Raw genomic sequence first — 15,892 nt, forward strand, 5'->3', positions numbered from 1 at the left:
CTAATCTCTTATTTGTCAGGAGCTTTCTGTGTATCCTGGCAATGTGGGTTTCTTGCAAACAGATTATGTCTAAATGTTCTTTCTTTAATATATGAAACACTTGACCCCTTTTTCGGGGGAGGTTTAGACCGTTGCAATTCCAACTCAGAAGTTGCAGAGACATTTTTGTTACTGGGTATCTTTTCCACCGACTGCTCCAAGTTCTTGTTCCTCGTCAGTTGGTGCTGGGTTAAGTCCAAATGATAAGTTTGCAATGTCAGTTACTTCCCTCTCACTCACAGTTCCTTTCTGAAAGTCCTCAAAATTTCTCTCCAAAAAGTGTTCTTTATCTTGGATTGTTTTTATTTTGATTTTCTTCCCTTTGAAGTTAAAGGACAACCCTTGTGGGAACTCCCACCTGAATGGAATGTTGTTTTGTTTCAGTAGATCAACTAGATTCTTAAATTGAGTTCTTACCTCCAAAATATATTTAGGGATATCTTTAAAAATCTGTATTTGGGAATTTTTAATGACCAATGCCTTCTGAAAATGTAGGTTCAATATTTTGTCTCTTTCTTCCTTGGATCTCAAAGTAATTAAACAGTCCCTTGGTTTCTTGCCTTGTTTCCTGCCAATCCGGAAGGCTGTAGTTATTGCAAATTCATCTTCTTCTCCTTCTAACTCATCATTCCAGAATTCTTGGAACTTGTCTGTGAGAAATTCTCCAAGGTTGTCCTCTTCCTCCTCTGGTACCAGTCTCAATTTCAAATTCTTCCCTTTCCTCTCCAGTTCCATAAGGGCCAAAGCTGCATCATGTTCATATACTTTCTTTGCAATAGGCACAAATTTTCCCTTAGTCTCCTCAGCAGTGCTCTTAGCGCTCTCAGCTATTTTCCTTGTTTCCGTGCTTTCTTGAATTAGACGATTTATAGAATCTGTATTAGATGATATTGTCGTTGTGTTCAAGTCCAATCTTGCTGTCAGTTCTGTCAATTTCTTAGAGTTCTCTGTAGACTGCTTGGTAAGTGCTTCCAAAGATTGATTTATTCTAATCAGTGCCTGTGTCATAGAATCCATTGATGCTGTTGTTACTTTTTCCTGTGCAGCTGGTACTCCTGGTATAGAGCCTCTTTTCTTTTGAGCCTGCTTTGTTTTGGATCTTGTTGATATTTCATCCAGTGGAGTGCTCATAGCCAAGGTCATTCTCACAGGAAAAACTTGTAAGTGGAAAATCCCACTACTTTCCCCTTAATGCAACTGTATCTTTTTTAGTCCTCTAGAGGGAGTAGGTATGTCCATAGGAAATTTCCAAAGAAACAAAGCATGTAGCAGTAAAAAACAAAAAAGTTCCAATATTCTCCCTTGGACCTTAACTTTGTCTCAATTTAAGACGTTACAAGTATATCCACTAATATCCGTTATTTAATGTCAAATAAATCTTCTACTTTGTATCCTTAATCTGTTTTTGACAGCTCACTTCTCAGGCGCTTGTTATTCAGGCAGCCTGGCCAGAGGATTTGACAGTGCGGGATTTCTTTTCAAAAGTCATTTAAAGCAGGTTAAAAAGTCCAATTTTCTTTCCCCCCAACTCCTGCCCGATGGGAGGGAGGTCCCTCTTCAATGTCAGGTTCAGCAGTATAAAAACAAATTTTCTTTTAAAGACAGCTTACTTTTTCATTGCTTGATTTCCATGCAGCTCCGGAAGGCAGACTTCCTTACTTTTTGCCTTTCCCGTTTTCAGCCAAATTTTCCAAATTTAAAGTCCCGTAAAATCTTTGTTCCCTTGTTCTTACTCACGGGTATTTGATCCAATCTGTAGATTCAGGAAGGAATCGGCGCTCTCCGTCAATGGCGACGCGGCTTCGCTCCGCGGGCTGGGTAGCGATTCTCAGCACCGCGCTCACTCCCAGTGCCGCTCCGGAGCCTTTAAAAAGGCTCTTTCACAGTACCGGGGGGCGCAAAGGTGCCCACCGAATCTCCTTGTTCACAGGCTTCAGCGCCTGTGATTTTAGGGGTCCCCCGCTCGCCGTAGCGGGTCAGACCCGAACTCGCGGAGCAGTCCTGCTTCGGAGCTCGAAGCAAGGACCGCCATTAAACGCTGGCGCCGACCGGAAGTCCACATCTCATTCTCTTCAGTTCTTCCTCTGTCACAAGCATTCATTAACATTGTTCAATAATCTGGAGTTCCCATTTCCTCCTGAGACTCTAATTAGCATCTCTCTTCATTGCAGATGGTGATGAATCAGAAGGGAAGAACAAGGGGGAGCACAACAGAATCCACATAGCGGAGAAGTCAGATAAATATTCAGAGTGTGGAGAGAAGATCCGTCAGAGCTCCCAGTTCACCTCCCATCAAAGAAAGAGCTTCATTCGAAAGAATAGCCTCACTTCACACAAAATAACACAGAGTAGGGAGAAATTGTATCAGTGCAGAGAATGTGGAAAGAGCTTCAATCGAAAGGGTAATCTCACTTTGCATCAAAGAGTTCATACAGGGGAGAAACCCTATCAGTGTTTCGAATGTGGAAAAGGTTTTCGTCTGAGGGGTCATCTGACTTCCCATCAAAGAATTCATACAGGAGAGAAACCCTATCAGTGTTTTGAATGTGGAAAGAGCTTTCGTCGGAGTGGTGATCTGACTTGCCATCAAAGAGTTCATACAGGGGAAAAACCCTATCAGTGCTTGGAATGTGGGAAGCGCTTCAGTCACGAGGGGAATCTCACTTCTCATCAAAGAATTCATACAGGGGAGAAACCGTATATGTGCTTCGATTGTGGGAAAAGCTTCCGGGATGGGCACAAGCTCACTTCCCATCAAAGAATTCATACAGGTGAGAAACCCTATCAGTGCTTGGAATGCGGAAAGAGCTTCAGTCAAAATGGCGCACTCTCTTCCCATCACAGAATTCATACAGGGGAGAAACCCTATCAGTGCTCTGGATGTGGGAAGCGCTTCAGTCACGAGGGGAATCTCACTTCTCATCAAAGAATTCATACAGGGGAAAAACCCTATCAGTGCTTCGAATGTGGAAAGAGCTTCAGTCGGAAGGATAGTCTCACTTCCCATCAAAGAATTCATACAGGAGAGAAACCGTATCACTGCTTGGAATGTGGAAAGAGCTTTCGTCTGAGTTGTGATCTCACTTCCCATCAAAGAATTCATACAGGGGAGAAACCCTATATGTGCTTCGATTGTGGGAAAAGCTTCCGGGAGGGCTACCACCTCACTTCCCATCAAAGAATTCATACAGGTGAGAAACCCTATCAGTGCTTGGAATGCGGAAAGAGCTTCAATCAGAAGTATAGTCTCACTTCCCATCAAAGAATTCATACAGGGGAGAAACCCTTTCAGTGCTTGGAATGTGGGAAGCGCTTCAGTCACGAGGGGAATCTCACTTCTCATCACAGAATTCATACAGGGGAGAAACCGTATCAGTGCTCAGAATGTGGGAAGCGCTTCACTCAAAGGACCCATCTCACTTCCCATCAAAGAATCCATACAAGAGAGAAAGTGTTTGGAATGTGGGAAAAGATTCATTCATGGCCCACCAAATAATTCATACAGGGTTGAAAGCATATCAGCACATGGAATGTGTATAAAATTTCACTTGTTCAAAAGTCAATTTAAGATCTCACACCAGGGTGAAGAATAGAATTATGGATTCAGAATCTAGTCCAACCTCCTCCAGAAATCTCATTTCAAGCAGCCATGACCATCCAGCTTCTTCTTAAAACCCCCCAATGAAGGTCCACCCCCTTCTGAGAGAGTTCCTTTCCACTGTCAGCTCTTACTATCAGAGAGAAAATATAAAAAAGACTTTGGAGAAGACTTCCGGTGTGATGGCCTATGGCGTTTGGCTGCTTTCCCAGGACACCGGACCCCAGTCGTGCAATTAAACAAGGTGAATCTGTGGGTAATTATCCCTGTTGAACCCCGCAGAGATGGGGCGGATGTGCCTTCACCCGCACGCCGTCCGATATCTGCCGCTCGCTGCAGTGGAGGCAGGGGCACTGGGTGTTTAGCATTGCACGAATTGGACACTCTCCGATGCCAACACCATGAGCGGGAGCATTCCTGTTTTTCAACAAAGATTTGAATTCAGACTTTGAAAGGACTTTTGTCGCTCTGCTACAGAAGATGTGAGGTGAGCGTTTCATCTTTTTTGATACTTAGTGCTGTTGGGCCAACACCCTCCCTCACTTGTCCGAATGGTGAGGAACTTCGCCCATAGTAGCAGAGTACAGCAGAAGCAGACTCTGGCTGGAATGCAGCATCAAGAAAATAAGAAGACTGTTGGGATACTGCCAGGGAGACAAAGGCCATCATGACCCCACGTCGATTCCGGACGATCCATCGATCTCCCGTAGATACAGTATCAGTCAGTTAGCGACACGAGCTGCAGAAATAGTTTGCCACATTCCAGGGCTCGTGCACGCTCTATCAGCAGAGTTCGCACAACGAAAGGTGCACTCAGGAGAGCATTATTTACAACTTTATTCAGCGTTGATCAGAACAAAGAAAAACATGACTGCCTGCTTCGATGTTCAGGCACACAGAGAGAAGAAACAAAAGCTATATACATAAACAGAAACATCCTGTGAACAGGAAATACGCAGGCTGTGACACAACAACCTGCTCCCTTCTTAAGGTGGAATGGAAATATCCTAACAAAGTCAACAGAGCGAAGAGCTGACTCACGCACCAGAGGGGATAGAAATAGCTCCCGTTCTCACACGATGATACATTAGATAATTAGACAATTAAAGGCACAGTGTCACACTGTGCAATGATAGAATGAAACACTGCAGTACTGCCAGCTACTTCATGATTTGGCAAGCCTCGTGGAGAAAGAGTCAATTAATGAAATGGAATGCAAGTGAAACTATATTAAAAAAAACTTGAGAATTTGATGTTTAATGGTGCGGTCCTTTGTGGAGGGCTCTAATTATTATTGGCAAGGTATCAGCTTGTTTGAAAATATGAAGAGACTTTGTTGAAATACAGTCTTATCAGAGAATGAGGCTGTAATTTCAACTGCGTCACACGCCATCTTCTCTCCCTTTTTTGTTATTGTTTGAGTCTAGATAGAGAGTAATCTGGCGTCCCGCCAAAGCTCTGGCAAGACTCCAGCTTCTCCAACTCTCTCAATAACGATCTGGCGTCCTGCCAAAGCCTTAGCCGATCATCAAAGCTCAAACTCCATTTCCTTCCATAGGAATACAGTGAAACTTTGGGACTTTAAATCCATTTCAATTTTGTCACATAGTTCTCTTTTTCATTGTAATCCAGAAGTATAATCCCATTCTCTTTTATCTCCTCTTGCTTTTTATCAGTTTGTTAGCATTCGGGGGGGGGTGCGTGTGAGCGTGCTGCTGAATCATTTATGTTGCAAACATGATATATATATATATAAAGAAAGAGTAAATATTTTGCATCGAAGGAAGTCTTTTTTGCGGTTTGAATCGTTTTGGCATTGTATCTGCTTCAATTTAGCAGTTTATGATCTTGTTCCTTCTGTTCCAGCACATGTCTGTATATCAATTCTAATTTCACTCTAATAAACAGAAGTACCTCTGCTTCTTAATGGCCGAGTAGGAGGGCTACCAATCGGCAAAGTGATTTTGCTGCCTCTCAGATTCCATGGTGGAGCAAGAGCCAGATATCGAGACAATCTGCGAGTGAAGTTCACTCCCCCTCGGGCTCTGGGGGGAGCTTGCAAGGACAATTACCCTCAAAGCTTCCTTGTTTATTCTTTGCTATCAATCTCTGCTATCTTGGGAGCAGGATCCATTAAGGCAGACCGGAACCAGAAGCCCCATTTCTAAACATCTCCATTGATTTCCATTTCATTTTTTTTGCTCCTCACCCCACTTCATAAGGCTGGCATGGTCTGCACAGTAATGACCTAGAGTAGATCCCATTGTACTCAGTGGGGTTTATGGACAGAACTTGATGCCAAAAACAGTCATCATCCTGTCCCCAAGCCTGAAAACTGCAGCCCCAGAGTTCTTAACCTGAAGCACTATTTCTGGGTTAGCGGAGTCTGTAACCTGAAGCGTATGTAACCTGAAGCATATGTAACCCGAGGCACCACTGTACAAGATTAAATATTTTTTTCGGCTGGGGATGCTAAAATGGTGCAAATGATGGCACATTAGAAAAAAAGGGGTCCCTCTCAAAGAGGGCTGCAGACAACTGACAGATTACAACTGGGGAATATTTCACACAGGAAACCACATCTGCTTGCATGGATTTTTTTCATATATGGATTTATAAAAGTGAAGGTGAATCTTTGATCTTTGTAAGCTTCCCTTAGGGGCCAGGGGGAGCAAGCTTGGATTGTAGAGGAACCAAACAAGTATTAACTGTGAAATCTATCGCACAGTGTGGTCTCTTCCAGAAGATTCTTCGGTTTGGGAAAATATCAGTCCATTAAAATACATTACATGTGTCTTAATTTTAACTAAACAAAGGAAAGCTGGAAGACAGCCCAGAGTCCTGGAAGGTAAGACGGTGGAATGAAATAGGGCCTTCTGAGGAGGGACTGCACCGAAAACAATTGAGGGACAACAACAAGAAGAGCACAATTTTCATCATGCATGTTAATTTACATATAGATCTGAATATGATTAAAGTTGCATGCCAGTGGCTGTCAAGATAAGATAAAGGATTAAGATCGGGATGATATTGGGAATAAATAAAAGAGAGAAAAGTAGGAACAAGAACCAAAAAAAAAAAAAAAAATCATCATCATCATCAATCTTTGACTTTTGTCTTCTGGGTTTCTCTGTTGTTATTCTGTCTCTCACAGCTACAATAAACCTACCATTAATATTGTGGACTAGGCATTTCTTCGTCAGAGAGCAAAAAAGCAAATTTAGCAGAGGATCAAATACTTTCTCTCCTCACTCTATATGTTCACACACACACACACACCTGGCTCTCGTTTGGAGGACTGAGAGACGGAGGCTCTTTACTTTTAGAACTAGAATACAAAAAAGGGGAAAGTAAAACCCCTAGGTGGTTGTCACCAATGGAAGCTAAGGCGGTGAAAAAGCTTAATATGGATTCCAATTGGCCAAAATATTGTGAAATCCTAGAACAAGATGGTGAAAAGTTTAAACTTCAGAGTTTTGAGAAACTAAGGCTCAAAGTTCGAGATTGGTTACATTACTATCAGATAAACGAGACATTTAAGCAGGACAGGAAATTAGGATTTCAGAAGGAGAGGTCAAAGTTAGAAACAGAACTGTTAGAACCCAATACTAAGAATTTGTCTAGAATGTATAACTTGCTGTTGAATTGGAATACACAGGAGGAAACGGTTAAATCAGCTATGATTAAATGGGCACAGGACATCGGTCATGACATTATGTTTGCTGAGTGGGAACAGTTATGGACCACGGGTATTAAGTTTACGGCATGTAGTGCCTTAAAAGAGAACATAATGAAAATGATCTACAGGTGGTACATGACCCCAGTCAAGCTGGCAAAAATTTACCATTTGCCCAATAATAAATGCTGGAAATGTAATGAGTCTGAAGGAACCTTCTACCACCTTTGGTGGACCTGCCCAAAGATTAAAGCCTTTTGAAATTTAAAAAAGTCCTTAAGGGGACATTTTCAAATAAACCGGAGGCTTTTCTTTTGGGCATGGTGGGCCAACTGGTGCCAAGAAAGGATAGGACATTTTTTATGTATGCAACCACAGCAGCAAGAATTCTTTTGGCAAAGTATTGGAAGATGCAAGAACTACCTTCTCTGGAAGAATGGCAGACAAAGGTGACAGAATTCATGGGACTGGCAGAGATGACCGGCAGAATCTGCGACCAGAGGAAAGAGGCGGTGGAAGAGGACTGGAAGAAATTCAAAATTTACCTTAAAAACTGTTGTAAAATTGAGGACTGTTAAGATGTTAAGGGGTAAGAAAAAGAGAACTACAGCGGTAAATAATTATTTCAAGGAAATTTTAAGAGAATTAAATAGAGAATTGGACTTAAGGGTTGCTAAAGAATCGCAAAATAAGCATGCAGAGAAAGGGAGGTATGGGGAAGTCATTTTTTATTTTATATGCTTTTGTTGTGTGTGTTTTGTTTGTTGTGTTGTCTTTTGTTTGTTGTGAAAACGAATAAAAATTATTTTTTAAAAAATAGAATACAAAAAAGGAGGTGTGAGGAGGTCAAGGAAACAAGCAAATGAAAGATAAGCTATGTGAAGGTTTTAACTGTTTTTGTAATTGTTTGTATTTTTCTTTTTTGCTCTTTTTTATTGTGATGTATTGTTTTGTTTTCTGTTTAATTTGGTGTTTTTTCTTTTTCTTGTGCAACCTTTAAAACTTTAATAAATATTATTTTTTTTAAAAAAAAGAATGGCATTTCCCTGGCACCTCCTTTCCTCCCACGAGCTCCTCCCCCCAGAGACACTCTAGGCTATGTAAATTGTTCTCCTATCTTCCTGTCTTTTTATCCTCTTTCGTTTTTCCCCGTTTTAGATAATAGCTTTCGTTATCTTAATTCAGTTCGCCTATTTCCAATTATTCACTCAAAATTGTTAAATCCCATTTACATTTCTAAAAACTTTTGGATTGTTTAATACTCAAATTGAATTAGTATATTAGTATAGTTGTTATGAGAGACAGGACAAAGTTAAACAAGATAAGAGGGAGTAGACAAAAATCAAATATAGAATCTTTCTTTTTTAATCCAGGAGGGGTTGTATAGTCTTTCTATATTCCTGTAATTTTCAGCTACTTGTTGGCTTAATCCAGTTTTCAGGAGTTGTACTGAGTCTTTGCACTCTGGTGACTCTAATTCCACGTTCCAGTAGGTCTCTTTCTGCAGTTTCTATAGAGATATAATTATGTCCCCGAAGCCACTCTGCACTGGCCACTTTGCTTCTCAAAGCCTTTTTGTTTCTAAGGCCAGTGGCCTTGTTAAAACCAGATTGCAACTTTCTTACAGGAGAATGAGACATATCTGAACACTCTGAAACCCCCTTTGGTTTCTCACCCCCTTTTCCTGGGAACAGTCCAAAATAGTCCCAAGATGGGAACTTTCTGTTCATGCTCAGGAGACATGGGGCAGAACTTTTCATGAGGAGGAGAAAGGGGAGGGAACTGGAAGGGGAATATATGCTGTGTATGAAATGGCTGTGAACTCGTGCTTGTTTGTGAGTTATCACACTTGCTCCTTCTACCAGTTCATGGATGGTAGAAATAAAACTTTTTCTCCGAAACTATTCCTTGGGTGTCTGTTGACTCCCATTTTCCCTTTCCCGGGCGCAATATTTTTCCCACCCGAGGGCAATGCCTCATAAGGCTACAGGAGGACTGCAGCTGTTCTTCCTTGGGATCCAGATGCTGCCTGCCTTTTGGGGGAGGGGGCTTTGGGTGAAGAAAATAAACCCCCTACAAATTGAGGGAAAAGTCACATTTGTGAACAGAGGATGTAGACAGACGAGAACATTCCCACGGGGGGGGGGGGACAAGGAGAAGAAAAGCCCGTCTGCATCTTCACAACCGGACCACTTCCTGTGTCCCAGATGCAACAACACACGTCTCTCCCCTATTCAGGCTAAACAAGTAGACGAACTAATGTGAAAGCAAATTTCAGGTGTATCCTCAGGAAATGCTAAAGCAAGGATAGAAGACTCCTTCTCCCAACCTTTTTGGACAAATGAGGAGGGATTATCAGTCATTGGGCGCCTTGTACTACTACTAACAGAGGACATGGAACACATAAAATCCTTTTTGGCTCACTAGTAAAATTCTTATCATCCTGATAGATAATTATAAAACCTTCTGGGGGAAAACTAGCAGAGCGTTTGTGGGTTTTGATCAAGAAGAAATGGAAATTGGTGCTGTCTCAAAAGAGGCTAGTTCTCTCAAGCTACCCTCAGCCTTTGGGAATCTTGTCACAGGAGGAGCGAGAAGCTCCCCTCTGGAGTTCGTCAAGGGTAGATATTCCTGGTGCCCTGAATCCTGCTGTTCCGCCAGGGAAGCGGGGCTGCGTCCAAAGCACTGAATGGTGGAAGTACTCAGGGAAGGGAGCAGAGAGCGAGGGAAGCATTAGGCCCCCATTTCTAGGAAGGGGAACATCGGCCTGAAGGGGAGCAGCTGCATTTGGGCAAGCGGAGCTGGAGAAAAGCTGGGCCTGTCCTGCTGCGCTTCAGGCCCTGACAGCCTCCAAGTCCAAGTGTAAGTTGACTTCGCCCCTCCATTCACCGAGCGAGGAGGCCGTCCCGGAGTTGACGCTGCCCAGGAGGCCAGAAAGAGCAGAGGCCATGTTGGGTCAGGGCAACCGGTCCTTCTATGTTTGGAGCGGGAGGAAGGGCCGGCGGCCAAATTTTGTGCCCGTCTGTTATACACACATACATCTCAATAATAATAATAAGTATAATTTATTATCTATACCCCGCCCATCTGGTTGGGCTTCCCCAGCCACTCTGGGCGGCTTCCAAAAAAATATTACAATACTGTAATACATCAAACATTAAAAACTTCCCTGAACTTCCCTTCAGATGTCTTCTAAAAGTCTGGTAGTTGTTGATCTCTTTGGCATCCACAGGGCGGGCGCCACTACCGAGAAGGCCCTCTGCCTGGTTCCCTGCAGCTTTGCTTCTTGCAATGAGGGAACCGCCAGAAGGCCCTCGGCGCTGGACCTCAGTGTCCAGGCAGAAGAATGGGGGTGGAGACGCTCCTTCAGATATACTGGACCGAGGCCGTTTATCTATCTCTATCATCTACCTACCTAGCTACATAGATATATATACACACCCCTGGCTCTCGTTTGGAGGAGGAGTGAGAGACGGAGGCACTTTACTGGCAGAATGGCATTTCCCTGGCACCTCCTTTCCTCCCAGGAGCTCCTCCTTCCACAACAACCCTGCCAGGCTGGCCTCTTGCATGTCGCCCCCTTTCCAGCAGGCGAAGCTGCAGGGACCACTCACTTCCTGGCCCTCCAAAAATGGAGGATACCAGGCATCTTCCAACTACGGTCCACGGGCTGGATCTGGCCCACCAGGCTTGTAAATGTGGCCTGCGGATCCTGCCACCTGCTCAGATTGGGATATGCCAATCTTGCTCAAGTCAGTGTCCCCTACTCCAAAAAGGTTCTCTCCCACAATCCCAAAGAGAACACAGGCCCCCGTCAAGAGTCTCCCAGAGCATGTGCAGTCAGATTTCAGAGATGCTTTTGTTGCGATTCCTGTCCTGCGGGGGGTTGGACTAGATGACCCTCAGGGCCCCCTCCCAATTCTACACTTAAATAATTTCACAGCACGGAAGTGAGGAGGGGCAGGGGCTGCCAGAAAGGGGGGCTTTTGCTATGCACAGATCTGGCCCCCTCCTTAAAATCACAGCTGTGAATCTGCAGGATGCGAAGCCAAGCAGACCCCTGACCCCAAAAAGGAAGGGGAAGGGGGCTTCCCACAAGGGGCCGGAGGGGCAAGACTGGGCAGCGAAAGAGGAGGGACCCAGGAGTCCGGGGGCCTACGATCCACTTCGCCCTTTCAACGGGATCCGGAGACAGGCAACAAACCAAGCCGGGAGCAGGGTTGCCCAAAGTCCGTTACTGCAGAAAGAAGAGAAATCCATGAGATTCTGACCCGATTCGGAGAGAAAACGTTAGCTGGCTGGGGGTTGCAATTGCAGGAATTGCTCCACAAGAACCCTGCGAAGTAGGCAGGCTGGATCCTGCCCCCCCCCCCGGCCCCCCTGCGAGCTTCATCATGGCCAGGGACTGGGGATTTGAACCCACATCTCTGCCAGGGCCTAGTCTGGCCCTCTCACCACTGCACCACACTGCCTCTCAGTGAGTGGCACAGAGATATGTTTTTAAAAGAATAGAAAAATGAGGAATCAAGAGAACTCGACGAGGAGGAAAATGAAGCAGGGAAAGGTTAATGACCAGAAAACCCAACGAAATGGACAGGAATACTTGAAAGCATGCAGAAAGCTAAAGATCAACATTTCTGAGCCGCTGGGCAGGGATGTTTTTAGCAGGCGACCAAAGAGAGTCTGGCCAAGGCGCCTGGTTGGTATCAAGAGGCAGGGAGTTCCAAAGAGCCTTGGAGCCGGGAGGGACACCGAGGGTCATCTAGTCCAACCTCCCGCAAGGCAGGAATCTTGAACCCAGAACCCTGAAATCAAGAGTCTCAGGCTCTCCCAGCTGAACTTCTTGTACTGGCAAATGTGGGAAAGGGGAGTCAATTGGCCAGTGCCAGTTCTGCCAATCAAAGGCGTCAGGTAGTAGTGGGGAGGTTTCTCAATTGCTTTTACTGTCAATATTGCCATGGTCTTAATAGATTCTGAATCAGGGGTCGGCAAACTACGGGCCCTGGGCAGGATGAGGCCCAGCCATTTAAGAACCTGCCGCAAAGCCGGAACCCCCCACAAAACTGAGACTCCCGGCAACGGGAGGAAGAGGTCAAGCGACGGCGCCTCTGCCAATCAAACGCTGCGCTCGGTTGACCTCAAGTAGTCAACCCAGCAGATGCATTTGATCCAGAGATTTCTGCTTTCCGCTTGCCCCACGGTGCCCCCTATCTCCCGCCCCCCAGGAGGGTGGAACCGATGACATTGGACATTCCTCATTTAAATCATGGCCTTTCTTTTTTTTATATAAAATTTTTATTGATTTTACAACATTTTTAAGAAAAACAAACAAACACAAAAAATGACAAACATACACGTATAATTTCAAACATATTTTCATAAACCTCTTTTCTTGGACTTCCCCATACCCCCCCCCCTCTCTGCATCCCAATGTCCATAATTTAACTAGCAACTCCCAATTGTTACTTTCCAATCTCTATCATCTTAGTCCTCTTTTATAATCTAGCCTTGTATCCCTGTACCCTTTTGCTTCTGGAAACCACAACATTTTAGCATTCATTAAGTTTATAGTAGTCCTTAAGATAGCTTTTAAATTTTTTCCAGTCTTCTTCCACCGTCTCTTTTCGTTGGTCACGGATTCTGCCTGTCATCTCGGCCAGTGTCATATAGTCCATCACTTTCATCTGCCATTCTTCCACAGTGGGTAAATCTTGTGTCTTCCAATACTTTGCGATGAGTATTCTTGCTGCTGTTGTGGCATACATAAAAAAAATTCTATCTTTCTTTGTCACCAATTGGCCGACAATGCCCAAGAGAAAGGCCTCTGGTTTTTTAGGAAAGGTACATTTAAGTACCTTTTTCATTTCATTATAGATCATTTCCCAGAAGGCCTTAATCTTCGGGCATGTCCACCAAAGGTGATAAAAGGTACCTTCAGTCTCTTTACACTTCCAACATTTATTATCAGGCAAATGATAGATTTTTGCCAGCTTGACTGGGGTCATGTACCACCTGTATACCATTTTCATGATGTTTTCCTTTAAGGCATTACATGCCGTAAATTTAATACCGGTGTTCCATAACCATTCCCAGTCAGCTGACATAATGTTATGTCCAACATCCTGAGCCCACTTAATCATAGCCGATTTAACTGTTTCATCCTGTGTGTTCCATTTCAACAGCAAGTTGTACATTCTAGATAAATTCTTAGTATTGGGTTCTAACAGTTCGGTTTCTAATTTTGATTTTTCCACCTGGAAACCGATTTTCCTGTCCTGTTTAAAAAATTCCATTATTTGACGATATTGGAACCAATTTTCTACTTTATGCTTCAATTTCTCCTGACTTTGTAGTTTGAACTTATCTCCATCCTGTTCTAAAATTTCCCAATACTTCGGCCATCCGACCTCCATATTGAGTTTCTTCACTGCTTTAGCCTCCACTGGTGACACCCATCTAGGGGTTTTATTTTCCAATAGATCTTTATATCTTATTCAAACATTAAACAATGCTTTTCTAACAATATGATTTTTAAAGGCACTGTTAACTTTATCATACCAAAGATATGCATGCCAACCAAAAGCATTATTAAAACCTTCCAGATCCAAGATGTCCGTGTTCTCGAGGAGCATCCATTCTTTCAGCCAGCAAAAAGCTGCTGCCTCATAGTACAATTTTAGGTCCGGCAGGGCAAAACCCCCTCTTTCTTTAGCATCTGTCAATATCTTAAATTTAATTCGGGGCTTTTTGCCCTGCCAGACAAATTTCGAAATGTCTTTGTGCCACCTCTTAAAACATTCCATCTTGTCAAGAATCTGCAAGGTCTGAAACAAAAATAACATTCTAGGCAATACATTCATTTTAATTACTGCAATTCGGCCTAACATTGACAATTTCAAATTTGACCATATTTCTAGATCTTTTTTAATTTCTGACCAACATTTTTCATAGTTGTCCTTATACAAATTCACATTCTTAGATGTTAAGTAAACCCCTAGGTATTTCACCTTCTTTACCACAGTCAAACCTGTTTCCTCTTGAAATTTCTCCTTTTCCATATCTGTTAAGTTTTTCCCTAAGACTTTAGTTTTTTGCTTGTTCAACTTAAATCCAGCTACCTGGCCAAACTGTTGTATTATTTCTAAAACCTTTTTCGTACTAGTGTTTGGCTCTTGCAAAGTCAATACTAGGTCATCTGCAAACGCTCTTAACTTATAATGTTTAGCTCCGACCTGCACACCTTTGACCTGCTGGTCATTTCTTATCATATTCAGCAACACCTCCAGAACTGAAATAAAAAGTAATGGGGAAATCGGGCACCCCTGTCGTGTTCCTTTTCCTATCTTAAGTTCCTCAGTCACAACATTGTTTACAATCAGTTTAGCTTTTTGTTCAGAATATATTGCAGCCATACCATTCTCAAAACCCTGGCCTACCCCCATCCCATGAAGATTCTTCCTCATAAAACTCCAAGAAATATTGTCAAAGGCTTTCTCCGCGTCCACAAAAATCAATACTGCTTTAGTGTTTATATTCACCTCTAGCTTTTCCAGAATGTCTATTACATTCCTTACATTGTCTGCCAGGTGTCTTTTAGGGAGAAAACCTGCTTGGTCCTTATGAATCTTCTCCATCAAGACTCTTTTAAATCTTTTTGCCAAAATGTCTGCAAAAATTTTGTAATCCACATTAAGGAGTGATATTGGGCGGTAGTTCTTGAGTTGGGTCTTTTCAGTCTCTGACTTTGGTATGAGTGAAATATATGCCTCTTTCCACGATTCAGGCGCCCTTTTTCCCTCAAGGATCTCATTACAAACTTCTCTTAGTGGTTGAGTCAGCCATTCCTTCAGCGATTTGTAGTATCTGGAAGTCAGTCCATCATGGCCTTTCTGCCCCGCCTTCTCCCAGGGGCTCAAGGCGGCTTCCCTCCCCTTCCCCTGCCATTCCCCCGCGCTGACCCTGCCAGGCAGGCCGGCCTGAGGAGCACCGACTGGCCCTCGGTCCCTCTCTCCCAGGCTGCTGGCGCAGGGCTCTAACCGCTAGGCTGCGCTGCTCCCCTTCCGCTCGCCAGGTGGTACCTGCGGTGGTGGTGACGCTGCTGACGCCATCCTGCTGCTTCCAAGGCGGGGCCTCCTCCGTGTGCAGGACGCTGCTGACCCCGAACTCGGCGTCGGGGGCCTGGATGCTGGCGATGAGCCACTTGCCCCTCTCCAGGGCGCGGGGGCAGCCCCCTCCGCCCGCCAGCCCCTCCGCCCAGGGGACAAAGTGGGACTCTTGCGGCGCGTAAGCGTTGATCTCGCAGGAGGATTCCGCCTCGCTGGCATCCCGACTCAGCCAGGGTGGGGGGGGTGGCCGAGGCCTGACCGCCCCACAGGGCCCCAGAGGGGACTGCCGGGGGGACAAAGCGGGGAGAGGTGAACCAGTGTCTGGGGGGGGGGATGATGAGCCTGGTCTCTCCACTGCCGGACCCCCCAACCTACATCGCAGGGGGTTGGAGTGGATGACCTTTGGGGTTCCCAACTCCACCGTTCTGGGTCAGCCAGTTCAGTTCAACTCACAGAATCACAGAATTGGAAGGG

General features: G+C 44.4%; 3 protein-coding genes across 4 annotated transcripts in view; 2 read left to right on the plus strand and 1 right to left on the minus strand.

The window, feature by feature from the left end:
* The window catches only part of LOC310702305 (uncharacterized protein), a 64,931-nt gene extending 58,110 nt beyond the window's left edge, over positions 1 to 6,821 (plus strand). Inside the window, exon 2 of the mRNA XM_083493734.1 lies at positions 2,211 to 6,821. Coding sequence (XP_083349860.1) covers positions 2,741 to 3,535 — 795 coding nt within the window. The 5' untranslated portion in view covers positions 2,211 to 2,740 and the 3' untranslated portion in view covers positions 3,536 to 6,821. The remainder of the gene's footprint in view (positions 1 to 2,210) is intronic.
* The window catches only part of LOC310702287 (uncharacterized protein), a 213,331-nt gene that overhangs the window by 73,890 nt on the left and 123,549 nt on the right, over positions 1 to 15,892 (minus strand). The gene's annotated exons all lie outside the window — the stretch shown is intronic.
* The window catches only part of LOC310702292 (uncharacterized protein), a 90,890-nt gene that overhangs the window by 55,102 nt on the left and 19,896 nt on the right, over positions 1 to 15,892 (plus strand). The gene's annotated exons all lie outside the window — the stretch shown is intronic.

This window comes from Podarcis liolepis (genome assembly GCF_965112155.1).
Source record: "Podarcis liolepis genome assembly, chromosome: 2".
Classification (NCBI taxonomy): Eukaryota; Metazoa; Chordata; class Lepidosauria; order Squamata; family Lacertidae; genus Podarcis; species Podarcis liolepis.